At 41.8% G+C, this 26,740-nt stretch overlaps 2 protein-coding genes across 2 annotated transcripts in view; one reads left to right on the top strand and one right to left on the bottom strand.

The window, feature by feature from the left end:
- MYBBP1A (MYB binding protein 1a) overlaps positions 1-19,935 on the top strand; it is a 79,628-nt gene extending 59,693 nt beyond the window's left edge. The window contains exons 24-27 of the mRNA XM_081345679.1: positions 11,725-11,838; positions 15,762-15,863; positions 17,357-17,481; positions 18,508-19,935. Of these exons, the coding sequence (XP_081201805.1) occupies positions 11,725-11,838; positions 15,762-15,863; positions 17,357-17,481; positions 18,508-18,901 (735 nt within the window). The 3' untranslated portion in view covers positions 18,902-19,935. The remainder of the gene's footprint in view (positions 1-11,724; positions 11,839-15,761; positions 15,864-17,356; positions 17,482-18,507) is intronic.
- Positions 19,936-22,065: 2,130 nt separating this feature from the next.
- LOC308671550 (sphingosine-1-phosphate transporter SPNS2-like) overlaps positions 22,066-26,740 on the bottom strand; it is a 156,276-nt gene continuing 151,601 nt past the window's right edge. Inside the window, exon 13 of the mRNA XM_081333797.1 lies at positions 22,066-25,390. The gene's annotated coding sequence lies outside the window, so the exon portion shown is untranslated. The remainder of the gene's footprint in view (positions 25,391-26,740) is intronic.

Below are 26,740 nucleotides of genomic sequence, written 5' to 3'. Positions count from 1 at the left end.
CGAATCCCGAGTGCCGCATAACAGAGTGAGCGCCTGTTACTCGTCCCAGCTTCTGCCAACCTAGCAGTTCGAAAGCACGTAAAAATGCAAGTAGAAAAATAGGGACCACTACGGTGGGAAGGTAACAGCGTTCCATGCGCCTTTGGCGTCTAGTCATGCCGGCCACATGACCACGGAGACGTCCTCGGACAAGCGCTGGCTCTTTGGCTTTGAAATGGAGATGAGCACCGGCCCCTAGAGTCAAAACGACTAGCACGCATGTGCGGGGGAACCTTTACCTTTACCTTTTACAGTATAGTGGTTAAGTGAATTTGGCTTTGAGAAGGTCTCAAAAGTTAAAATTGTAATCCCGGGTCATTACAACCATTATAAATATAGAGGTCAGCCGTCAAGCGTCTGAATTTTTATCACGTGACCACGGGGAAGCTGCAATGGTTGTGCGAAAAATTGTCAGGTCGCTGTTTTCACTGCTGTGGTCACTTTGAACAGTCACTAACTAACCGAACTGTTGTAAGTTAAGGAATACCTGTATGTGAATAAGGTATTCACAAATAAGAGTTTGCAAGTGAAATGTGACAGAAGAGAAATGGAAGAGGAGAATGCCAAGAAAGGCTTTGCGTTTAGAGGGACTGCATGCTCAGCTGTGAGGGGTGAAAAGCTTATCTGATCAATAGATGCTGTTTGGAAGCGGGGTGGGGTGGGCTCCAAGTGCTGTTTCTTCCTCGTGGTGAATGGCTGAGTAGTCCATGCTGAATACGTGAAGCCTACTGCAGAAACTGTAAGATGACTATAAGACAACCAATTATCAGGGAATGAGCGAATTGAGGAAATAAATAGGGAGAACTAACATGAGTTTGGCAATAGAATTTGGCAAAGAGCAAGGGAGGGAGGCTTGTAACAGATTTTTTCCCTTTAAAAGGACAGTATGTTCTTGGCTAATCTGAGAAGAAATAATGGTGCATTAAAGATGACGAGATGAAGAGGCATGGTCCTGCAGCCACGAACTGTAATAGTAGTGGAATGTTGTGTTCCTGCCTGAAAAACAGTTTGGCATGGACCTGCAGCAAATGCAGTCTGAGAGTGTTCAAGCAACGTTACAGCAGAGGCACAACAACCAGAGCTGACAGCGATTCAGGCAAAGGGCCACGAGGGGACAACCAGAAATAAGAGACCACACTAGATATTTTCCATTGCTGGAACTCAGAAATGGTGTTGACTCTATTGCAAAAGAAACACCCCATATAGCATTGCTGCTTTGGGTATACATAATAGGGCTCCTGTTTATATCCAAGGTCAGATTTGCTGAACAGTATTTTGAGTGCTTTGTGATTTGAGGCTTGGGTCTGTTGTTTGTTGTTGTTTGGTCACTAAGTCGTGTCCAACTCTTTGCAACCCCATGGACCAATTATCAATGCCAGCGCCCCCCCCCCCATCCTCCACTGTCTCCCTGAGTTTGCTCAAATTCATGCTCATAGGGTTGATGACGCTATCTAACCATCTCAACCTCTGCCATCCCCTTCCCCTTTTGCCTTCAAATTTTCCCAATATCAGGGTCTTTGCCGATGAGTCTTCTCTTCTCATGGGTGGGTGGGTGGGTGGGTTTGCCTGTGAGGTGGTCTTTTTGAACAAATGTTGAAAAATGGGCAAAACAAATTGTTCCAGGCCTGGAAAATCTTAACCCCTGGTACATCCCAATCTGATACTCTCCAGAGGTATGGGACAGTAAACGTCAAGCCAACATGGATATTGGCTCTGAATTCTGTTGAGTTGTGAGTCCACCACATCCAGTGGGCCCAGGGCTGGGAAAGCCTGCCATAGCATAGGGATTAAACTCACATACAAGTAGTCCTCAACTTGCAACAATTCGTTTAGTGACCAAAGCTACAACGGCACTGAAAAAAAGGGACTTACAACCGTTAATCACAGTTACCACGGTTGCAGCATCCCCGTGTTCATGTGATCAAAATTCAGCTGCTTGGTAACTGGCTCCTGTTTATGACGGTTGCAGTATCCCGGGGGTCATGTGATCACCTTTTGCGACCTTCCGACAAGCCAAGTTTATGGGGAAGCCTGATTCACTTAATAACTGTGCTACTTCACAACTGTAGTAAGAAAGGTTGTAAAATGGGGCAAAACTCACTTAACAAATGTCTCACTTAGCAATATAAATTTGGGGCTCAATTGTGGTCGTACGTTGAGGACTACCTGTATACCATTCATGGATATTTCTTTTATGCCCACCAAGTTTCTATCCCACCTTTTTCCCCTCAAGATTCTTTCAGGTAAAATAGATGAACAGATGGGAAGCTAGTTTGCTGCAATGCAGACTATCAGCCTTTAGCAACATCTATGTTTGCAAAATATCCCAGGGCTTCACAGACATTCTTAGAATATTAAAATGCTAGGTGACATTAGCCCAGGGCTTCATTTGGGAATGTGCCCCAGATGCTCAGAAAAGGGGAAAAGTAAGTTGACGGTTGTAGTAGGTGCCCTGCAAGGGAAAGAAGGAATGCCATGGAACATGGCGGTCATTTTGCATGGCACCTGTGACAGGTTTTGAACATTTCAAATGTCCAGAAAGTTAAAATATAGAACACAGAATCATAGGGTTGGGAGTGACCTCAGAGAACTTCTGATCCAACCCCCTTCTCAAGGTAGGAGACCTTGTACCATCCTGGTCAAATGGTGGTCCGATCTATTTTTGAAAACCTTCAGTGATGGAACGCCCAAAACCCTGGAAGGCAAGTATTCCACTGATTACTTGTTCTGACTGTCAAAAAAATTTCTCTTTACTTCAAGGTTGGATCTCTCCTTGACAAGTTTCCACTTATTACTTATTGTCCTGCCCTCAGGTGCTTCAGAGAATAAGTCAACCCTCTCTTCTCTGGGACAGCTCCTCAAGTTCTCTTGTTTGACCATCCTTGTCTTAATGGCTACCATTGAGATGTGAGTTAGGAAGCTGAGGTGACGTCTTATGGCTACATGAAACTCAGTCTTATGCAAGCCCCCTACTCTCCCTTCTTGATCTCCTCCCTCCCCAAAACAAGCCAGCCTTGGAGATGGAGCTGTGTTTTTATAATGCTACAAATCTATTAATAAAATGGAATGAATCCAGGTCTTTTTCATGATTGTTACAGACAGTATGAAACTGGTGAGGGCAAGCAGAAAAACCATAAATAAAGTAATCAGCAAAAAACTGGCATTTTTTTGGTTTCTGCTTAAAATGTTGATTCCATAGTTGTTGCCAAGCAATTCCTGGGGTTTCTCTCCCTTCGTTTGCATATTTCTATCCTCATTAATTTCATTTGTTTTTTTGGGGGGATGAACCTCTTTCTTTTGGCAAATGCATTGTAAGGAACAGCCTTTTCCACCCCGGTATATTCTGATGCCAAGCTAGCTGGGTGGTTTTGAGAATTGACATTTGTATAAACATGCCAATTAGGAAGATAGATAGTAAAAGTCTGTTACTTCTGGTTCCAAAATTCATCATATGGACATATTCATAGATGACAAATCAATCACTGGCTTCTATGTATAATAAGAGTCACCATATTCATTGGCAGTGTATTTTTGCTCATAACTGGAAACAAACCAGTGGCAGTGTTCTCCATCCTAACTTGCCAATACATTTTTTAAAAGAATCTTCTAAAAGAGAGTGCTAAGTTAGATAGTGAAGTGTAACTGAAAAATTGGGTTGAACCTGCCTGTTCAGTAGGATGAAACATTGGGTGTTTACATAGAGATTCCTATTTGCTTGCTGCTCCTGTTTTTATGGTGATTCCAGCATGAACATCCAGAAAGGCAGATTCACACATGACCGTAAACTACAGTTAACTCCTTTGTATCACTCTATTCTGGACTATGATTTCCCCTCAGCCTCAGAGAGCTTGACCAGTGGCTGGCGGTGATGGAAAATGTGGTGCAAAACATCTGGATCTAAGTTTCTCAATCTTGGCAACTTGAAGATGTGTGGATTTCAACTCCCAGAATTCCCATGCTGGCTGGGGAACTTGGGTAGTTGAAGTCCACATATCTAGTTGCCAAGGTTGAGAAACACTGATCTGGAGAGTTGACAGAGCCTGTTTTAGTGGGATTGATGGGAGGTGGGACGAATCCAAGCATGCTAACCCTCTCCTCCCAATTGTAGAAGAGGAAATATTAGGACCATGTGAGCTTAATGCAAGCTTGGACTTCTTTTGGATGGGTGTTTGGCCCCAAACTACTTCTCTTCAGCTGCCAGAGATCCTCTTCTAAATATGTGTGAGACTTTCTGCCACGTTGAACCAGGAAATGCATGAAATATGTTATGTGTCATAGGCTCGTCCTGGAGTGGGTAGAACAAAGGGTCAAGCAGCAGGAACGAGAGACGACCCACAAAGGAAATGCAGTTTATTTCGCAACACAGCAAACCAAAGCAGGAGAAAGTCAGCGTTGGCTGCTCATTGCACCCAACGCTGCCTATATAGCCACACGGTACAGTAATGGTCACCACACCCTTTAAACCACCACGCCCATCACCACCACGCCCAGTAACCAGCATCCGCCCGCCTCCCCTACAAGTATCCCGTTCCTCCCCACCCACCCCTTTCTTTGATCCCGCTGCCCGACGCCTGTCAACATGCCCTCTCCCTCGGCCTTCCAGGTACATTTCCCCCGTCCCGTTCTTTCCCTTGGAAGCCCTTCCCCCTCGCCAGCTGTTCCCTGCTGGCAACCGCGTCCCCCATGGCCCCTCCCCCCTCCCAGCCCATTATTGCCCCCTCATCCCAACCCAGACAGAAGGCCCCAGCAGCCCACCACGCAGATGCCTGGCTTGCGTGCGCCTCTCCATTGTCCGTCCGGCGGCAGGGCCCCTCCCTCTGCCCAGGACATCCATACGGTGGCAAGGAAGGGGCTCCCAAATCGGGTTGCCACAAAGAAGAGGGGGGTCAGTCTATTCTCCAAAGTAATGGATGGAAACTACGGTAATCAAGGAGAGAAGCAACCTAGAACTAAGGAGAAACTTCCTGACAGTTAGAACAATTAACCAGTGGAACAACCTGCCTCCAGAAACAGTGAATGCTCCAACACTGGAAGTTTTTAAGAAGAGACTGGACAGCCATTTGTCTGAAATGGTATAGGGCAGGGGTGCCAAACTGCCGGCGGGTCAGACGCGTCACACGGAAGCTGCACCCACCTCATTGCCGGCAATGGCAAAACAGTCCTGATTCATTGCGTGATGTTACGTGATATCGTGAGTTTGACATGTCTGGTATAGGTTTTCCTGCTTGAGCAGGGGGTTGGACTAGATGATCTCCAAGGTCCCTTACAACTCTGTTATTCTGATCATAAGTGTGAAAAGCGGTTATAACTTACTTTTTTTAGTGTCATTGTAACTTTGTATAGCCACTAAGCGAACTGTTATAAGTTGAGGACTACTTGTACAGAGTCTTAGCTTTTGCTTTTGAAATATTCCCAGAGAACAGGGTAGAATTCTGCATTGGTGTATGTGTGCTTCTGCTTTGGGTGGATATGATGATGATAACTTTATTGTCACTTTGAATGTACACCAATCGGCATACATCAAAATGAAATTTCGTTGCATACAGCTCTCAAAGGGTCACCACCTCCGATATATACTCTTTGTTCGTGGCCTGCTCAAATTTCACATTGTCCATTTTAGTCTCTAGGAAGTGAACGATGGCAAACAGGACAGTTGGAAATGGGGCTCCATGTGGATTAGCCCTCAAATTCGCTTGTATTCCGACAACCTCGCCTTCTTTCCTTTTTCTGATCCTGACTCTTCCACCTTTTCCTTAAAGAGGCCTTGCTTCTTTTCGCCCCTGGAGCACGCTGCCGCCGCCACCAACTCCTCCAAAAGCCTCTCTCTCTTCCTCTGGGCCTGCCGACAGCCTCATCCAGTTCCTTCGCTCCATAAGCTCCAGGTCCTCTCCTCCTCTGCCTCCTCTGGAAACAGCCCTGATTTGCAATAGAATCCATCACTGGGCCAGCAGTCAGATCTTGCTGCTGGCAGAACAAATTCAAACAGCGCCAAGGACTTTTAACGGTCTCACCAACAGTTCCAAAGTAACTAGAAACTCGCCAGGCCAGCAAAGATTGTCGGTCGTATGTCGTATGTTACCTTTGTTCCACCATGTTGCTCAAACACATTAAAATCTTCCTGATCATGTGGCCTATAGCCCTTACTATCCCTCCCAAAACTATTTGCCTTCAAGGGCCAATGCAGCCGCAGCCATTCCAGGCGCCGCCATCTTAGAATGCTCAATATGTCAATGTCGTTCAGGAAAATTGATAAATACAAGTTAATTAGCCTAGTCATTTGCTGAAAGCTGTGCTAAATCAAGTTACTTACACTCATGCCCGTAGGGATTTTTGGAGTAAGAAAAGAGCTGGAAATAGTATGACTAAGGAATTAAAGTCTTGAGACAAGAAAAAGAAAATGAAACATTGCTAAATCTAGCTTATACCAACACCATTAATTCCTAATACTTCTCCATGCTTTTCAAAACTTCCAAGAAACCAACTTTGCTTCTGTGCATCACTACGTTGGCTTTTGTTTTTCAAAATAGATGGCTTTTTTTTAAAAGATCTCATCAACTTCATCCAGCCACATTTTCTCAGTCTTTCCCTCCCTCCCAATCCAGTCATTCTCCTCTTAAGATTCTCAGTCCACATTCCACATGATCAAACTGCTGCAGAGTATCTCATTCTTAACAGCTGCTCATTTTTGTATTCAGTCCACATTCATTTGGGACCTTACAGGCTTTCGCTACATTTGGGAATAACAGAATAACAAGAGTTGGAAGGGATCTTGGAGGTCTTCTAGTCCAACCCCTTACTCCAGGAGGAAATCTTGTATCATTTCAGACAAATGTTGTCCAATCTCTTCTTAAAAACCTCCTGTGTTGGAGCAGCCACAATTTCTGGAGGCAAGTCATTCAACTGATTAATTGTTCTGTCAGTAAATTTCTCCTTAGTTCTATGTTGCTTCTCTGATTAGTTTCCATCTGTTGTTTCTTGTCCTGCCTTCAGGTGCTTTGGAGAGTAGGTTGATCCCTTCTTCTTTGTGGCAGCCCCTCAAAAATCCAGTATCATGTATCTGTCAGCCTCAAATGTGAAGTTATATAAAAATAATTATGAAATGTTATGGGGAAAAATACAAAAAGAATTAGATAGTTGGAAAAAATTACAATTATCTTTATTGGGAAGAATTGCAGCAGTGAAAATGAATGTTTTGCCAAAATTTTTATTTTTATTTCAAATGATACCTATACTTAAAAAGGATTTAAATTTGGAGGAATGGCAAAAAGGAATTATTGTTTGGGCAGGGAAAAAGCCACGAGTTAAATTTAAGATAATGCAAGATACGCGTGAAAGAGGCGGTCTTAAAATGCCTAATTTTAAATTATATTATGCGGCTGCTGCTTTGTCATCGATAAGTGACTGGTTTAATTTAACACAAGGGAGATTATTAAATCTTGAGGGTCATGATTTGTTATTTGGTTGGCATGCATATTTATTGTATGATAAGGTGGATAATGTGTTTAAGATACATATTTTAAGGTATGCTCTGTTGCGAGTTTGGAAAAAGTATAGACATAAGTTAAATTATAAGATACCAATTTGGGCAATACTTAAACATGCAATAGAAAATATAAATGTGGGATTTAAACATGATGAGACTACATATAAGGAAATCTTAAGTTTAGAAAGGAATGTATGGCAATTAAAGCCATATAATATTTTAAAAGAAGAAAAGATTGTACAAACTTGGTTCCAGTATGGGCAATTACAGGCAAGATGGAAAGAGGACCAGAAAACTGGTTTTTCGATGATTGATGAAAATTTGGTAAAACAAATTAGAGATCAAGGTCAAGCACATATAAAAAGGATATATAATGCATTGATAGAAATTGATTCAGAAATGGAACTTGTTAAAGATTGTATGATAAAGTGGGCGCAGAATTTTCAAGAAGTTATAACAATGAACACTTGGGAAAAGATTTGGGTTAGAAATGTAAAATTTACACAGGCCCAAAATTTAAGAGAGAATTTTTATAAAATGTTTTATAGGTGGCACTTAGATCCTAAAAAATTAGCAAGTATGTATCCGAACTGCCAGCCCAAATGAGGTGTGGCTGTGAGGATGCAACGTATTTTCATATATGGTGGACTTGTAAAAAGGTTAAAGCTTTTTGGATTAAAATTTGGTGGAAGATGCAAAAGATATTTAAGAAAAGGATAAAGTTTTCTCCGCAATTGTTTTTATTGGGTATTATTACAGATACTACTGTTATAGATATAAAGTTGATGTTGAATTTAATTACGGCAGCGAGACTTTTAGTAGCACAATATTGGAAGAAGGAAGAACTGCCGACTATAGAAGAGTGGACTTTCAAAGTTTCTAATTTGGCGGAAATGGCAAAGATTTCAGCATATTTGAAAGATCAATCGCAACAGAGATACATTGTGGAATGGAGAAGATGGATTGAATATATTCAGAATAAATATGGGACTAAAAAGTATCATTTAGCATTTGAATAAGTAGCGGATTTTTATGACGTATAATTAGTTAGTAGTTATTTTATTAATATTTTGACTATGGAGAGTTAAAGTGTGATAGAATTTAATGTTTTATTATTGTTGTTAGCATATTTTAGATTATGCTTGTTTGTATTATTATACCCTGTATTCAGCTCTGGGAAGTCGGGGAGGGGGAGGGTAGGGGAGGGGGGGGTGGGGAGAGGGGAGGGGGAGGAGGTGGTTTTTTGTATTCAAAAATGTATTGTAAAACTTTTCAATAAAAAAAAAATCCAGTATCATGCTACCGGTATCATGTCACCATTACTCCTTTTCTTCATTAGACTAGACATTCCCAGTTCCTGTAGATGTTCTTCATATGTTTTAGCCTCCAGTCCTCTAATCATCTTTAGCAACGGTTCAGAGTTACGACAGGCCTCTCTGGGGTCATTTACAATTTGAGGTTCCGATTCCCCGCCCCCATGGTCATGTGACCACACTTTAGGCACTCAGCAGCTGATACCCTTTATGCCTATTTGTAATGTCCTATGGTCACATGATCAAGTTTTATGATGGTTTTGTCAAAACCCAGCATTTACTTCCATTTTGCGGCAAAACTTTACCACTGTGGCAGTTGCTTTATGACCATGGCAGTCACTTAACAACCACTGCAAAAATGGTCATAATATTGGGTCAGTCATATGGGTGATCTGATTTACAACTGTCATGAATTAAAGACCGTGATTGGCAGGCTCCATTACAGTCATAACTCAAGAGGTCATACTATTTACTGTTTTTCTTCCCACATTTGCATGTTTTAAAATTTCCCTACCTATTTATTGTACTGGTTTTGCTGTTAATAACAATGCACATACGTTTTCTGTTTGTCCCGGGTTTTTTTATATATACCATTTATGCATAATTTGCAATTGTTCATCTCATTTGTCTTGTCAAATGCAGTGATTTTGGTCTTTGATGCGTTAGGTTTCAGATCAGGAAGCCTCATTCCATCCTACACCTTATCTACCTTTCACTGCAAATTATTTGGGTTCCCCACCAGCAGCTTTGTTATTATCTGTATATACAACAATACACTTCAGTTCATACTTCTACCATCACCACTTAACATTACTCATCAAATAAAATGCAAGAAAGTTTCTTTAGTTCAGCATTGAACTTGCAAATACAGGTGGTCCTCAATTTTCAATTGAGCCCCAAATTTCTGTTGTGAAGTGAGACATATCTTCAGTCAGATTTGGCCCATTTTAGGACCTTTCTTGTCACACTTGTTAAGTGAATCACTGCAGATGTTAAGTTGGTTATCCGGCTGTTAAGTGAACCTGGCTTCCCTATTGATTTTGCTTGTGAGAAGTGACTCCAGGACACTGCTACAGTCATAAGTATGAACCGGTTGCCAAGTGTCTGAAATTTGATCACAAAGACCATGGTGATGCTGCAAAGGTTGTAACTATGAAAAATGGTCATAAGCCCCCCTTTTTAAAGTGCTTTTGTAACTTTGAACTGTCACTAAATGCTGTTGTAAGTCAATGACTATCTATAACCAACTCGGAGACTATCAAGAACTCCACAATTCCTTACCTCATTCATCCATAATTATATTAAAAAGCCAAGGGGCCAGTTCATATCTTTGTCTTGTTCCCTATTTGGTTTAGAACCATTTGCTAAGCATTGTTATTTATTCTCACTCATGCTTTACTTCTGTTAATGTTTCTTTAAGTAAGTGTTATCTTAGTACAGGGCTTTTCAACCTTTTCACCCATTGTACCACTTTTAGGATATGGCAGCATCCGAGTACCACCAGTCGCCTAGCTAGGTGTCAAAAACTTGATGACACCCTTCCCCCCCCAAAAAAAAAGGAAAAAGGAAAAAAATGATGAAGTACAGGTAGTCCTTGACTTACAATAGTTTGCTTAGTGACTGTTCGAAGTTAAAATGGCACTGAAAAAAGTGGCCCCCCAAGCCACAGCCAAGCAAGACACCTGCCTACTGCCCGGCGGCGCTTTTCCTCCTTTCCGAGGTTTTCATTGTTGTGAGCATTTCACTTGAGGATTGGCAGCGGGGATGGGGTGGGGGGTGTTCGGTGTTTATTTCCCGCCCCCTCTGCTGGGTGGTTGCAGCAGGTTTTGGTCACTTCACATGACTCCAGCTGGAGCCTGGTGCTGATCCTGGCGCTTCCGCTGAGCCCTGCAGCTCCTGCCATCTCTCGCTCAGGCTTGTGCGGCGCTATCACTGGTTCAGCTCATTCCCCTCCCCCGCTACCACTTTTCTAGGATTGTCGTGTACCACCTGCCAGGTGCCAATGTACCACAGGTGGTACCCGTACCACTGGTTGAAAAGCCCTGTGTTAATAGAAGTTAAATAGATTGGTTTTCCTTTGTTTGCTCATACTTCCTTTCCATTTCCACCTGCAGCCATATTGACTTGTAGCTATATTTTTCTCCATTGATATTCATCTTTCTGCATATTTCATTGGTTTATTTTTGTTTAATTTGTATCCCACCTTTTATTATTTTTACAAATAGTGCAAGATGGCAAACATATCTAACACACTCTCCTCCTCCTATTTATCCCACAACAACAACCCTGTGAGATGGGTTGGGCTGAGAGCTCAAATTTGGAGAAATATGCAGTGCAAAATATTACTGAATTTTGATCTGAGTACTGTTAGCATAAATGAGGCAGTTTTGCTTAAAAATGCAGAGCAAAGCGATATTGCAATTGGTGTCCCATGGCAGTCCTTCGACCAATTAGGCTGCCTTTTTTTAGCCTGTTTGATAAATATCAGAAATACAGCAAAGGTACTTAGGGTTTTAGTTTAACATGAAAACCTAGTTGCAGAGGGGTTTAAATAACTGTGGCCACATTTGAACTGTGGCTTTTTTGGAATGTTGAGAAACTGTTTCTAGAACTGTGCAGTGCATCAGATTCAAAGGAACAAAAGTGTTTTGGAGAACAAGGGAGTACAGTTGTGGCTTTTGTCTTCAGTCCTTTAAAACTGCACCTTTCCCTGGATTGTGTGGTTGCTCTTTTTGTTTTAAGGCATCACAGATAAAGGTTACATGCTTTGAAGAATCTTTTAACCACTACCCTGTTAATTCTGTGCTTGTTGTTTGAAAAGAAATATTATATCTCACCATCTTCGTTCTTTCCCTCCCCTCTCCCCCACCTCCCAAATTTCTGTTTCAGGCCCAGGCATGTCTTCTTCTCCAGAAAGCCCTGCAGAATAAGTGTTTTAAGCTTTCATTGTCGGGAAAAGAGTGGGAAGATTTGATCAGAGAAAGCACCCATCAAATTACTGAGGTAAGATGGGTCAAATCCGACTTTACATTTCCTGATATGCATCTTTTTCCTTTTCCTTTTCTAAACCTATTCATGTGTTGAAAAGGACACAGAGCCTTGGTGGAGCAGTGGGCTAATGCCTCCTCCTTAAGTAACACCAGCTGCCTGCAATTAGTGCAGGTTCGCATCCCACCAGGCTCAAGGTTGACTCAGCCTTCCATCCTTCCGAGGTAGGTAAAATGAGGACCCAGATTGTTGGGGGCAATAAGCTGACTTTGTAATAATGCCGCTTGGGGGGGGGGCATGAAAGCCCTAATAAGCAGGCATATACATAGAATGAAGGCTACTGCTAAGCTTGTAAGCCGCCCTGAGTCTTCAGAGAAGGGCGGGATATAAATGGAATTAAAATAAAAAAATAAATAAATGTGAGTGCTGAAACCAAAGATGGGATGAGCAACAGAGATGACTTTGGAAAAAGTATGTGGCACCTGATAATAAAGTATGAGCTAAGTCTGGGAAAACAAGAAAAGGTAAGAAAGATACTCAGGATTGTCCCATCTTGATTCTCCTTGGTATAGGAGGAAGGGGGAGAAAGAGGGCACTGTCAATCTGTTATAGCCTATATCAATGGAGATCTAGTGGGTGTGTTTCCTGGCCTGGCCTACATAGAAGGGCTGACATCAGTCTTGAAAGCCTGACAATATTTCCCCTTTGTTTCCTCTTACAATAAAGAGAGTCAAGATGGGACAGTCTTTATTTTTTTCTCACACTTTGTTGTTTACCCAGATTTAATTCCTCTTTTTTAACAGCATGCCTTCTCCAAGGAACTGTCCAGTCCATTGTAACTTTGGGTGATCATTAAGTGGCCAGTTGTAAGTCAAGGACTACCTGCATAGGCATTACATAGTAAAGAGACAAGCCGAAGAAGAAGCTAGGCCAAGGGAAGAGGAAATAAATAATGAGAGAATGTGCAAAGCTTATCTAAAATAGTATTCACTTAGTTCAGTATCTCCATGCAATTACATCAGAGTTACTTATACTGAATTTGAATGAACTACAGTGGGATTCCACTTACAGATCAGTGGAATTGCAAGCATTTGCTTAGACCACTGTTGTTTCTCCAGCTAGTATGTTGAAGTGCACCCCTCTTAAAGTTGCAAAGGTTGAGAAACAATGTCTTAGACCAGGGGTGTCAAACTGCGTCATGGCGAAACTGCGCCCACCCCATTGCCAGCAATGGCAAAAAAGTCACGACACGTCACATGACGTTGCAAGTTTCACACCCCTGTCTTAGACTAAATGTGACACTTCTGTGGCTCCAAATTGAATTCGACTTTGAAGAGCCTTGGTGGAGCAGTAGGCTAATGCCTCCTTAAGTAACACCAGCTGCCTGCAATTAGTGCAGGTTCGCATCCCACCAGGCTCAAGGTTGACTCAGCCTTCCATCCTTCCAAGGTAGGTAAAATGAGGACCCAGATTGTTGGGGGCAATAAGCTGACTTTGTAATAATGCCGCTTGGGGGGGGCGAAAGCCCTAATAAGCAGGCATATACATAGAATGAAGGCTATTGCACTGCAACCGTCATGAATATGAACCAGCTGCCAAGCATCCGAATGTAAATCATGTGACCATGGGGATGCTGCCGTGGTCGTGAGGGTGAAAAAATGATCCTGTCAGTTTTTTCCCCAGTAACTTCAAAGGGTTACTAAACAAACTATTGTAAGTCGAAGACTGCCTGTATTTGTGAATAAAGGGCCCCTCTTATTATCTCACCCCAGTGGAGGCTGCTGTGACTGTTGCCAAATGCAGCGTTGATCTGATGGCGAGGACAGCAGGCACGGTTTGATTTTAGAATAGAATAGAGCTGGAAGGGACCTTGGAGGTCTTCTAGTCCAGCCCCCTGCTCAAGCAGGAGGATCTGTACCATCTCAGACAGGTGATTGTCCAGTCTCTTTTTAAAAACTTCCAGCGATGGAGCGCCCACAATTTCTGGAGGCAAGCTGTTCCACTGGTTGATTGTCCTCACTGTCAGGAAGTTTCTCTTTAATTCCAGGTTGCTTCTCTCTTTGATCAGCTTCTAACCATTGTTTCTCATCCTTCCCTCTGGTGCTCTGGTGAACCCCCATCTTCTTTGTGGCAGCCCCTCAGATACTGGAATACTGCTTGCTATCATATCTCCCCTATTTCTTCTTTTCTTTAGACTAGCCAAACCCAGGTTCCGCAGCCGTTCTTCGTACGCTTTGGTCTCCAGGCCTTTGATCATCTTAGCTGCTTTTCTCTCAATTTTTTCCAGACTCTCAACATCTTTTTTTTGTGATATGGTGACCAAAATGGGTTGCAGTATTTGAGGTGTGGTCTTACTAGGGCTTTAAAAAGTGGTACTAGTACTTGGCGTGATTTTGATCTTTTGTTCTGTTGAGATTTTTGCTGTCAGAATCTCTTGGCCCAAGAACAAGCCAGTCTCTTGGCTTGTTCTTCTTATATCACTCAGCCCAGGAATAACCTGCTTGCAGACTTAAGGCTGCATTCCAGCAAAACTGACAGGTCCCATGAGCTATTGGCTTACAGATGGCACCGGGCATCCTCCCTTGCTCAGGGAAGGCCTTCCCACAGCATCCCAGGGGCGTACCAGGAGGCACTAGGCAGCACAGGGATGGCAGCCAAATGTTAGCACCGGAGAGGCATTTTTATTGTGAATCTGCGCAGTTGTTCTTTAAGAATTCCAGACTGGCAAATGGGGGCTCCAGAAGGTACATGAATCGGCCAGAGTCCATTTGCATTTGCGAATCCTTCCAAAACTGCCAGGCAAAGTTCAATAAGATGTGAAATTAGGTCTCGTGGAGAGAACAGCTCTCGTATGTGAGGGAGAAATTGGAGCGAAGAGCTTGTTCAGTATATAAAAATAGCAGCAAAACCAGCTTTTTCCCATCCTTCAAATGTTTTTTGCATTGTAATTTTCTTCCTCCTTGTTTATTGGCCAGTCTGACTGATGGGAGCTATGTTCTAAAAAGGCTTTTAGCGTTTTATGCACATTGTGTGTTTTTTTTCTCCTTTAATGCATCTTTTTTTTTTTTACTCTGAACACATTTCTTCCTATGACTCCCCGCATTGAATTTTGGCTTCTAAGCCTCTCGGGGCAAAGACCCTCCCCACCTGTACAGGTACTCCTTCATTTATAACCATTTGTTTAATGACTGTGCAAAGTTACAGTGGCACCGGAAAAAAGTGATTTATGACTGCTTTTCACACTTTTAAGACCGTCCTCAGGGCCACGTGATCCAAATTCACACGTCACTAAATGAACTGTTAAGTCGAGGACTACCTGCATGTGTCTAAGCAGAAATGGTACTAGTAGATCCTTTGAAGATGGAACATCATTTCTCGCTTTTTGAAAAAGTAGCCCTGTACAGTGGATTACCAACATGAGCACGTATCCTTGTTCTCCAGATAAGAAAAGATCATTATAACTCGGTGATAGAACAGATATAGAACGTTCCATTCTTTGATTAAGAAGAATGGACAATAGGTGATGAAAAAGGGAACTTCTCAAGAAAAAATAGATCCTGACTTATCCTGTACAGAGGGAGGATAGGTGGAACGTAGCCAGGGGTGGACTTTCAGAGTCTCAAAGATCTTGCCTTTTCGAAGTCCAGTCTCATTCATTAGGAAACCTGCCAAAAAATTCAGGTATGGGAGAGAGGAATCCAGCTCTAGGCTCAATTTAGTTCTTTCCTTTTTCTGTCTTTGCCAACGTTATTTTTTTGTTGTTGTTGTTAGGCCAGCAATCTAACTTGGCATGAAGAACCTTCATATTTTCATAAAGTTGTTGGAGCCTTATTTTGTTTTACAGGAATGATGCAGAGATAAAAGGGTCTGTAGGAGGAAGGAATCATTCTCATGATTTTCTTGGTTATAATTTCTCTCATTTTTTTTTTAAAAAATAGACATTGAAGAAAGTGGATGAGTTCAAAGTTAAAGTGGACCGGGAGAAAGTCATCAAGTGTCTGGAGCTGTTGAGCTGCCTTATCAAAATAGTGATCCAGCAGGTATGTGGGTCATTCTTACTATCTGGCTCTTCTTTGGGATGCCAATATTTCCCAGTTTATATTCGTTGTTCACATACTTCTTCTTACACTTAAAGTCATGGTCCTGTTTTTTGTTTGTTTAGTTGTGATAGTCAAATTGGTACTCCTTGGACGACTAAAGTAAAACCAGAAGAGGAGGATGTATGTAGCTCGGAGTTGAGCTATAGAGTTTTGGAGCTCTGAGCATGGTTTCTTTGCAGACATATCATTAGCTTACCTAGTTGGGCAATGAAACATCTGCAACTAAACAGCCAAGCTTAGAGAGCACCAAGAACTCTAAAGTAAGTATTTAAAAAAAGATAAATGTTTTTCCTGTCATGTCTGACTCTAGGGGATGGTACTTATCTCCATTTCCTAGCTGAGGAAGCATTGTCCGAAAACATTTTTCTGTGGTCATATGGCCAGCACGACTATATGCCGAGGCACACAAAACGCTATTACCTTCCTACTGAAATGGTACCTATTTATCTACTTGCGTTTGCATGCTTTCGAACTGCTAGGCTGGCAGGAGCTGGGACGAGGACAGGAGTTCACCCCATCATGCAGTACTTGGGTTTTGAACTGCCAACTTCCCAGTCGACAAGTAGGCCACCTGCATTGAATTAACTCTGGATCAATATTCATGCAGTAGTTGGGTACGAGCATGTAAAAACAAGTAGCACAATTGGTACATCTAAGCATCTAATTCAGGTACCCTCAATTTTTTGGGGACACATTTAGAGTTTGAGAACCTGTAGTGGGCAAGCTGATCAAATGGCTGCTGTGGGGAATGTATCAAAGCACTCAATTACACACATGTCACCTGCCAGCCACTTTCAGTCTTGCTCCTTTCTGTGGGATGCTCTCTCCTACCCAATTTCTGCATTTCTTTTTCAGAGCAGGTGTACCCATTTCTAAAGAAAGCACTGGCCTGCAATTTCCCACTACTTTGATTTTCTAAGAAACTTAAAAGGCTCCAGAGGCATTCTCAGAAGTGAAAAAATGCTAGAGGCTGGTGTCCAGCAGAGAGCCAACAGGCATCAAAATATGTATTTATGTGTACATTAGCAGCCTGGCACCAGGTTTCCAGACGTTGGCCTAGATCCTGACTAGAAGGTCCCTAGAGGAATGCTGCTTTGTCACGTAGTGGAGCATTCAGTCAGCTGATTCCAAGAACTAATCCAAATCCACTAATTCCGATAAAATCCTATACCATGAACATGCTTGTTTTGATGGCAAGTACTGAATTGTGAATCCAGGAATCAGACTGGTTGACTGCCTCATCCCTACACATACAATAAGCCATTCATCGATTGAGTGACTGAATGAAATAAGACTGTGAATCATTCATTCATATCCCTTTCTCAATGAATTTGCTGGGAAAAGAGAGCAATTCTGCTTTCTGCATCTATCACTTTAAACAACTTCTTTATTGAATGCAGTTCTAGTATTCTTTTGCTTTATTTACTTTTCAGGCATTCAGCATAGATCTGACTGAGCTTCGTGGTGTGCTCCAGACTCTGGGTCAACAGGAACATTTTGAGAAGTCCATACAACTTGACAACATCTACTGGAATGTTATGAAACTCCTGGGATTTAAGTAAGTTACAAAGCCACTTCGGCGTTGTGGTTAAGGTATCGTGCTAGAAACCAGGAGACCATGAATTCTAGTCCCACCTTCGGCACAAAATCAGCTGGGTGACCTTGGGCCTGTTACTCTCTCTCAGCTCAAGGAAGAAGACAAGGGCAACCATTTCCAAAATTATGCCAAAAAAAATTCAGGAGTTAAGAGCAATTGCCAGGAGTCAACACAAACTTGAAGGCGCTCGCGCGTGCACACGCACACACACACACACACACACACACACAGAGAGAGAGGGAGGGAGGGAGGGAGGGAAGCTGCGTGAAACCCATTAGCCCTCCTGATCAGGTTGGAAAATGAATTTGGTAATTAGCACAGTTCACAAAAGGCTTGACCTCCTGCAACCCCCACCCTCTTTGATTGTACTCCTGCTGATGGTGGCCCTTTACATTTCTCCCCCTCTCCAGTTCCCCTAACATAACCCTTTGACCCATTTTATTGGAGTAAATGCTAAATGCTCAATTTCTAATTTCTGTTTCTTGCTACTTCATGGATGGTCTTGGAAAGGTTAGTTGATACCTGTTGGTGTGGTTGATGGGGATTGTAGTCATTGAGTGCAAATGCAATTAAGATATGTTTTGGCTAGAAAAGATCTTTTAAACTGATATCGTTGATATTATGTAATAAATGCTGTTATTCAACTGTGTATCTATTAATAACAATAAGACATGTATTGTATTTGCTTAATGTGGAAAAAATTTTATTACCGGCCGAAGAGAGGAGGTATTGGATGGTGTAACATTGGATTTAGTTTGAAGACGCTTATATGGACCACGGAATTATTAATGGACCGAGTCAACACGTTGTCTATTAAATACTTGTTTGTAAAATAGAAAATTAATAAAATATTTATTAAAAAAAAGTTGTGTGGACTCCCAATTCCCAGAATTCCCCAGCCATCCATGTAGGGGAATTCTGGGAGTTGAAGTCCACCCATCTCAAAAGTCGCTGCGATTGAGAAACACTCCTGTTCTTGATTTACAGGCGGCCTGTGAAGGAGAAAGCCTCTGTTCGGCCTGCAAACGGAACTGTGATTGAGTCCCTAAAGCGGAAGAAAAAGGGCTTCCTGCCAGCCACCAAAAAACGTCAGAACCGCAAGAAGGCCCAGTTGGGTCAGCCCCAGGAGAAAGGTCCCGAGAGCAGCAGCAGAATCCCTGTGGTTGGTGAGGCCGAAGGTCCCTCCGAAGGAAAGAAGAAAAAAAGGAAGAGGAGGAAGAAGAAACGAGTGGCCGAAGAGGGCGAGGGGGAAACGTTTGAGCAGGGTCCTCCAGCGAAGAAGTCGGCTCAGTCCCCAGGAAAAGCGAAAGGAGTTGCCGGGCCGCGTGGACGTATGAAGAAGAAAAAACAGCAGCACAAGGGGAAAGAAGAAAGGGACTGACTGAATTTTGGAGACAGATGGGACTGTTGCTATTAACTTCTGGGAAATGTGTTTTGAAAGTTGCAGGGGGAAATCTGCTTCTGGATTGCAGCTGGCAGAACTAAAACTGGTCTGCTCTAGTATTTTGATAGTGAAGGACTCAAGTGCTGTAACACTCTCGGAACTTCCAACCTGTGATGTCAGGAGCAATTTCCCTCTCCTAATTCATGTCATCTGGGATGGCTTCCAAAAGAGCCAAGCTGCAAACGGCATCACCCTTTCTGGATTTGTAAGGGGGAAAAAAATGTTTGTGAATATTTTAATTTCGTCTTAGCAGTGTACATTCGTAAGCTGCTCCTGGAAAATGAGGCGCTTTAGGGCAATTCCTTGTAACGTCTGGATCAATTCCATCTCCTTGGTTTTAATAATAGAAGATATCAAGCTATGACGTTAAATATATGTTACTTTGGTTACTTGGGGTTAAAACTACAGAAGTTATATTTCTGAATAAAAGATAAAAATATTTTTTTAAAAAATCTTGATAAAATGAAGACTAAAATGACATGCCTTGGCCCAGATGTGTTTGAAAAAAATGTACTTTTTGCACCTCTGTCTAAGAATGGGTGAAACTTATTACAATAAACAAACAGTATGTAAATTCAGAAAAAGTATTGAATGTTTATGCCACAAGGCTCCAAATGACTCTGAGCTATTAGTAGCATTTCAGAGTATCCTAATCTGGGCAGTATACTTCAGAAATGCATTTATTTTACAATGGTTTATACCTTTTTATCCCATTAGCTTTCCCAATGCTTACAGAGGCTTAGAACTGTTATTATATGTCACTTTCCTTCTAAATGTCTTTTGCATCATGGTTCTCTGTTTTGGGATTCTGCTGGATGGTAAGGTGAGGTGAGTCATAGAAGGTTTATGTCCATTAGATCCCCCACTTCTTCAATTTTCCTAATAAACTGGGAACAAGTCTATTCTTGTTTGTACCCTAAAGGAAGCAACTCATTTCAAATAGCTAGCAAAATGATCTAGTCAAGACGTTGGTCAGAAAGCAGATTAAAGGTTGGAAATATGCTCGCTGTTTCTGAGAAAACTAAATGTCTGGTTCCATTACCTAAAACAGTTTCCCAGCTTCATGTACTCCAAATATGCCGGGGGGGGGCAGAGTGAGAAGTCCCAGGTTGCAGACAATCTGAGAGATGTCCCCATCATGTCTTGTGGGTACCAAATGGTCTAGAAACATGCATGCCTACAACTTTCCCCCAAAATATAATCTGTGCTTCCCAAACCAGCTGAAGAGACACTAGGTCAGGGGTAGGCAACTTTGGCTCTTTGATGACTCGTAAACTTCAACTCCCAGAATTCCTGAGCCAACATGGCTCAGCTTGGAAACCTCTCTCTTTCCCCTCAGCATGGCTGGCTCAGGAATTCTGGGAGTTGGAGTCCACGAGTCATAAAAGAGCCAAGGTTGCCTACCCCTGCACTAGATTAAAGCAGTACAGGCAGTCCTTGATTTATGACAATTGAGCCCAAAATTTCTCTTACTAAGTGAGATAGTTAAGTGAGTTTTGCCCCATTTTGCAATGTTCCTTGCCACAGTTGCTAAGCGAATCATTGCAGTTGTTAAGTTAGTAACACGGTTGTTCAGTGAATCTGGCTTCCCCATTGACTCTGCTTCTTAGAAAGTCACAAAAGGAGATCACATGGCCCCAGGACACGGCGATCATCATAAATATGAGTCAGTTGCCAAGCGGCTGAATTTTAATCATGTGACCATGGGGAATGCTGCAGAAGTTGTGTAAAAAATAGTCATAAATCGCTTTCTTCAGTGCCTTTGTAACTTTGAATGCTCACTAAATGGAACTGTTGTAAGTCGAGGACTACCTGTAGTACTCCAGCCTCTCGGTCTTTATTCTCCTGTAAATGTACAATGACTGGTAGCAGTTTCTGACAGTGAGTTGCATTTTTTTTTGTGGCACTACTTAGGGAATATTGAATCTTAGAATTGTTGAATACAAGAGAAAGCTTTCTGAAGAAGACCAAAAGATCCATCTAGTTTAATTCCTGTTCTTATAAATAGGAACCGATTCCTCTGAGAGACAGACTAGTAAGTGTAACAATTCCAATGCAGGTTCCCCTCTTTCGGAACAGCCAGCCCCACAAAGTGAGGGTGGCAAAAGATTAAAAACTTACCGTAAATTGGTTTTGGAAGGCCTTTGGAAATGGATGATTTGTAGTTATCAGGGCCAGAATGGCTGTTCCTGTTTTAGATTTGTACACTTGTATAGTGTCTCAGTCAAATAAGCCAAAAAGCATGAAGGGAAATAATGAGAAGCATTCTATGGCTTTAACCCTCTCTGAAAGATTTACCTTCCAAGAATTGGCCTAATTCCTTGCTACAACTTTCTTAAAAACCTTAATCGTGGCCTCCTTTCACAGCTTTTTAAAAAGTAAGTATTACTTATTTGAATGTTCTCCCCTTTTCTGAGCAAGCAAAGAGGTTTTCCAGGCAGAAGATATCTTTGCAAAAAAAGTTAATAGTGGAAGGTAGAGATTTAATTTGTCTATCCAAGTTCCCTCCATTCAAGGGACATTTACATTGGAAGAACTTTGTCTACTTTATTTGAAACATCTCCGTCCAGAACACTCTTCTATTCTTGAAGAGGAATTAAAAATGAGTAAAAACCTGTTTTTCTATCATTTCCACCAAATATTTAAAATCCAGCTCCTTAGAGCAACAGAGAAAACCTTTTCTATATTTAGAAATTGTTCCCTCTTCTTAAACTTCTGCTTTCCCTTCTAAACACCATCAGTTTCCTCCACAGGATATTGGACCTCTGGAACTCTCAATCTGTGCTTCTGCTTGCAATCTATTTAAATTTGAATTTGTGTAATATGCTATGTATCAGGCTAATATGAAAATGGAAAATATTAAAAGGGCTTAGATGCTTGAAATGGTATTTTTCCAGCAGCTAGAAAGCCCTGCAACTCATACTACTTAAGGGTGCAAGAACCAGTAGGTTTCCCTCCAAAGAAACATCCTCTCAATCAGTGCTTTTCCTTTAAGCTGTGTAGATTTCAACTCCCAGAATTCCCAAACCAGCATACTGGTTTGGGAATTCTGGGAGTGATGTCTACAAAGTTAAATTAGTTGAGCTTGAGAAACACTGCTCTGAATAATGCTCTCTCCTCCCAACATATACAAGAAATGTATAGTCTGCAGCAATGTTGTGTATAATGCTTTATAAGAACATAGAGGAGATTATTTGTAAGATCAGGGTTGAACTGTGGGTTCCTTGTTGTGTAATGAAACATCTGCAGGAAAACAACCAAGCTCAGAGAGCACCAAGGACCCCGACAGAAGCTGGAATGAAAGGAGAGAAGAATTAGGATGCTTTGGGATGGGGGGGGAATAGTTTGAAATGGAAGCTTTTAAAACAATAATCTAGTATCTTTAGAACTAACTTGGTATGTTTTAGGCATGTCAACAGTTGACCCTGCCTTCTTTTGTGTCTGTACAGTATATAAAGAACAGAAGCAGAAAATACCCGTTTTCAATCCTGCGTTGGATTGAATTAACAATTAGTATACAGTGATAAAAAGGGTGGCTCAGTGGGTTAGGACGCTGAGCTTGTCGATCAGAGGGTCGGCAGTTTGGCAGGTGGAATCCCGAGTGCCGCGTAACAGTGAGCGCCTGTTACTCGTCCCAGCTTCTGCCAACCTAGCAGTTCGAAAGCACATAAAAAATGCAAGTAGAAAAATAGGGACCACTACGGTGGGAAGGTAACAGTGTTCCGTGCGCCTTTGGCATCTAGTCATGCCGGCCACATGACCACGGAGACGTCCTCAGACAAGCGCTGGCTCTTCGGCTTTGAAATGGAGATGAGCACCGGCCCCTAGAGTCAGAAATGACTAGCACACATGTGCGGGGGAACCTTTACCTTTACCTATACGGTGATAGGTTTCCTCAAAATCGGCAAGTTTTTAATGTGGATTATGTGGCTTTCCATATTCTGTAGAAACTGCTGGTCAACATGTCAGGTTGTGAAAAACCAAGGGAAGTCCCTCTTAAACACACATACACAAACACAATTTGGCAACCCTCCTCTGCTTTCAACTTGGCAGAAGCTCCTGTAGGCTTTGGTGGTTGCATTTCAAAGCCAACATCAACTGTTGTGCTCATCCTCATAGTGTAAATTCACACAGCGCAGAGTGCAGAACAGCAGCAGTGACAGGAAAAATGAAAACACCAGCATCCACTGTTTAAATATGTTTTATTTCTTAATTTACATTATGTATGTGTATACATATATCTATATATATCTATATATATATTCATTTATATATATATTTGACTGTTTTGTTCTTATACTCTGAGATCCATAATCAATTTCGCTGTCCTTTAAAAAATAAAATAGCCATTTGTTGTTCAATTTTGCTTCTGAAAGAAAATCAGAAAAAACAATTCGAGTCCTGCCTTGTATAACAAGAAAAACATTAGTATCACGCTTTCCACTTGTCAAAGTGATCATTAAATGTCTCTTTTTTGTGAAAAGTCTGAGAACAAGAATGCCACTTCCTCCAAATCAGGCCCTGCTGGAAGATGGAAGGGGGAGTTGGAAGTGGAGTCACTTCTCATCTTGCTGGGATCTTTGAAAATGAATTAGTCTCATTTAGGGCGATAGCTGGGCAAGACACTTGGTTGACTTCCTTTCATGACCGAGATTCATAGACAACAGAAAACAGGTCCTTTTCAATATTTATAGATGGCTGCTCAAGAAAGACCCTTTTTTTCTTCCACTTTGGTATAAACTCCAAGCCTGGTCACTAGTTCTCATTCTCTCAAAGCCTGATTTAGCATCCCCAGTCAAATCTTTTGCCTAGTTTTACAATTTTTGCGATCCTTCCATCTGGGCCAGCAGAGGACCAAAACAAAACGCTTTTTTCTGCTAAATGGGATTCAGGTGAGCAATCTTGAGTTTCAGAAGGACTGGCCATATCCGTTGGAATTGACTCTCTTCCTTGGCTGGGAGGTCTCTTGCTGGCATTATTGGATCCAGTGCTGGGTTAGTCTGCTTTCTTTAGTGCTGTTTAGATTCCCTACAATGATCTGGAAAAAAGCTACATGCTAAATTGGGAACAATTTAGGGCCGGTGAAGTTTAGAAGGAGCTAGAGGATTCCAGACATTGATGATGGTCCTGCAACATTTCAGCTTCAGAATGAGAGCAGCTGAACTGAACGATGCAGTTTGGATAACTCTACAGGGGCAGGAAAGGAAACAGTCCTACAGTGTGGAGCAACTATCTATGCTGAAAACGAGTTAATGAAAACTGCGTATGTATGGCACGTGTATGTGAGAAAAGTCTATTAAAATCTGCTGTTTGAAACTAACTGTAGCCAAGATCCATATCAGATGGAACTAATTTCTGCTCTGTCTCTACTTTTGACGTCTGGAAGGCTGTCAGTTTCCTAGAGATCTCATGGAACGGAGATGAGAAAATCAGAGGACTGGTTGGGATTAACAGGGCTTCATAGCCACATGTCCTTTCTCAAAGCCTGCCTCCCACCTTCTCAGAAACAGAAGTCAACTCCATCAGGATCATGAGCAAAGTATTTCAATTTCTACCCAAACTCCAGGGTGGAATTTCAAGGCCGTTCTTCTCTGCTCTAGCCTGTTGTAAACAGAAAAACAACAGTTCTCTCTCTCTAAAAAAAAGAGAGAGAGGATTTTGCCACTGACAATGGTCAGTCTAGTCATTGTTATTTTTGTTGTCATGTCTCAAGAGACTTGAAAAAAAAATCTGACATTCCCCTTGGAAAATTATAAATCTCCAAGTCATGCTGGACTAAAAAAACCCACAACTGATAGATCTGAGGTAGCTCCAGCATGAAACTGTTAGTGCAAATGACAGTCTTATGTAAAGCAAAAAACAAAAAAACAAAAAACCCAACCCTATCCATCTAATCCAATCTTTTTGGTATCTTGCCAGAAAAAATGGTACCCTATCACATTATTAAAGAGCAGAAAACATATCTGGGGAGCTGTAATCAGAAGGCAAAACATTGCTTTTGGGGGGGGGCGGGGGGCTGGTATCTAAAGACAGGATTGCTGACCAAACCAAGTGTGTTAAATAGTGTTAGATGTTTGCTCTGTTGGCAGACGTGGGTGTCTTCCTTGGTTGAAAATAAAGTATATTCAGTTCTCCAGATGTCTCTTTTTGGGAGATGGGAGGATGAAAGAATCAGCTAGAAGCATCCATCCAGATTGGGAGCAAGTTGTCATCCATGCCTCTGCAGACTACAAGGCTCTCTTTGTGTCCAGAGAACACCTTCATTCTGCTGAAGCACCACCAATCCATTGTGTCTGACAGTCTGGATTTCCTCTGGCTCCAAGCATGGGGAGGGAGGAGGATGAGGGGGGGGGTGTCTTCCACAGGTGCTCATTTTGGGGTTTAGTGGCAGCTACGAAAGATTGCCTTCATTGCCCGAGATGTCAGCTGCAAGGAAGGAAACAAAGAAGAACTGTTATTGTGGGGAGAAAGATACAGATGCTGTCACAGAGACAGTCAACTCTACAGCCCATTCTTTTGTACTGGCTTGGACCATTAAAGCGGCCGTGGCCAGAATCCAACAGGCTGCAAATTGCTGGACTAGCTTGAAAAATATATTTAGGTTTCTGTTGAAAATGTCCCCTCAGACTTTGTGAATAACTAACTGATCATTTAAAGCACAAACCCAATGCTGAATGTTGGGTTTCCTTATTGAAAGAGTACAATGTGGCTGTTTACTACAGAGGGAAGATGTTGACTTCTATATTTTCTCTCTGTATATATCTATCTATATCTATCCCAGATCTCTCTCTGTGTCATCTATCATCTATCTATCTATCTATCTATCTATCTATCTATCTATCTATCTATCTATCTATCTATCTATCTATCTATCTATCTATCATCTATCTATCTATCATCATCATCTCTATCATTATCTTTCTATGTATTTATATCAGAGATTGTTTCTTTCCCCCTCTCCTATCTATCTATCTATCTATCTATCTATCTATCTATCTATCTATCTATCTATCTATCTATCTATTATCTATCTATCTATCTATCTATCTATCTATCTATCTATCTATCTATCTATCTATCTATTATTCTCTCTCTCTCTCTCTCTCTCTCTCTCTCTCTCTCTCTCTCTCTCTCTCTCTCTCTCTCTCTCTCTCTCTCTCTCTCTCTCTCTCTCTCTCTCTCTCTCTCTTCTATCTATTATCACATTTATACTCTGCCGCATTCTCAAAAGACTCTGGGTAGTCCTCAAATTCCAAACATTTTTTAAAAGAACACAAGAACATACATAATCCAACTGACTACAAAGATATATATCCTGACAAAAACCAACTGATAAGGCTAACCAAAATGATCTCATGACCTAGATGCCCTTTGAAAAGTTCTGATCTGAGCTGCTTCTGGAACATAATCAAAGAGAAAGCCAACCAAGTGTCCACTAAAAGGACATTTCAAAGAGAGAAATCTCCAAGCCTAGCACAGAGAAACTTCCAAGGCTCAGTAATTCAAAAGAATTACCAGAATCAGAGACAGTGGATATCTAGGCCCCAATTACTAAGAGAGTAGATCAAGCTGATGGGCAGGGCTAATGTAGTATTGTATTCTGAGTTCCCACAGCTCCAGCTAATGTGTATGGGAAGCAAGGTGCTTTATTAAGTGGCTTCAACATTTCCTAATACTTCCTTTTGCATTTAGCTTAATGTGCATTGGGCTATAGAGATGCCTTTTTGAGATATTGGGAGAAAATGGTTATCTTAGTTTAATTCACAAAAGCTAACG

This window comes from Vipera berus (assembly GCF_964194415.1).
Source record: "Vipera berus genome assembly, chromosome: 1".
Lineage (NCBI taxonomy): Eukaryota > Metazoa > Chordata > Lepidosauria > Squamata > Viperidae > Vipera > Vipera berus.
This window is presented reverse-complemented; position numbering and strand designations above follow the sequence as displayed.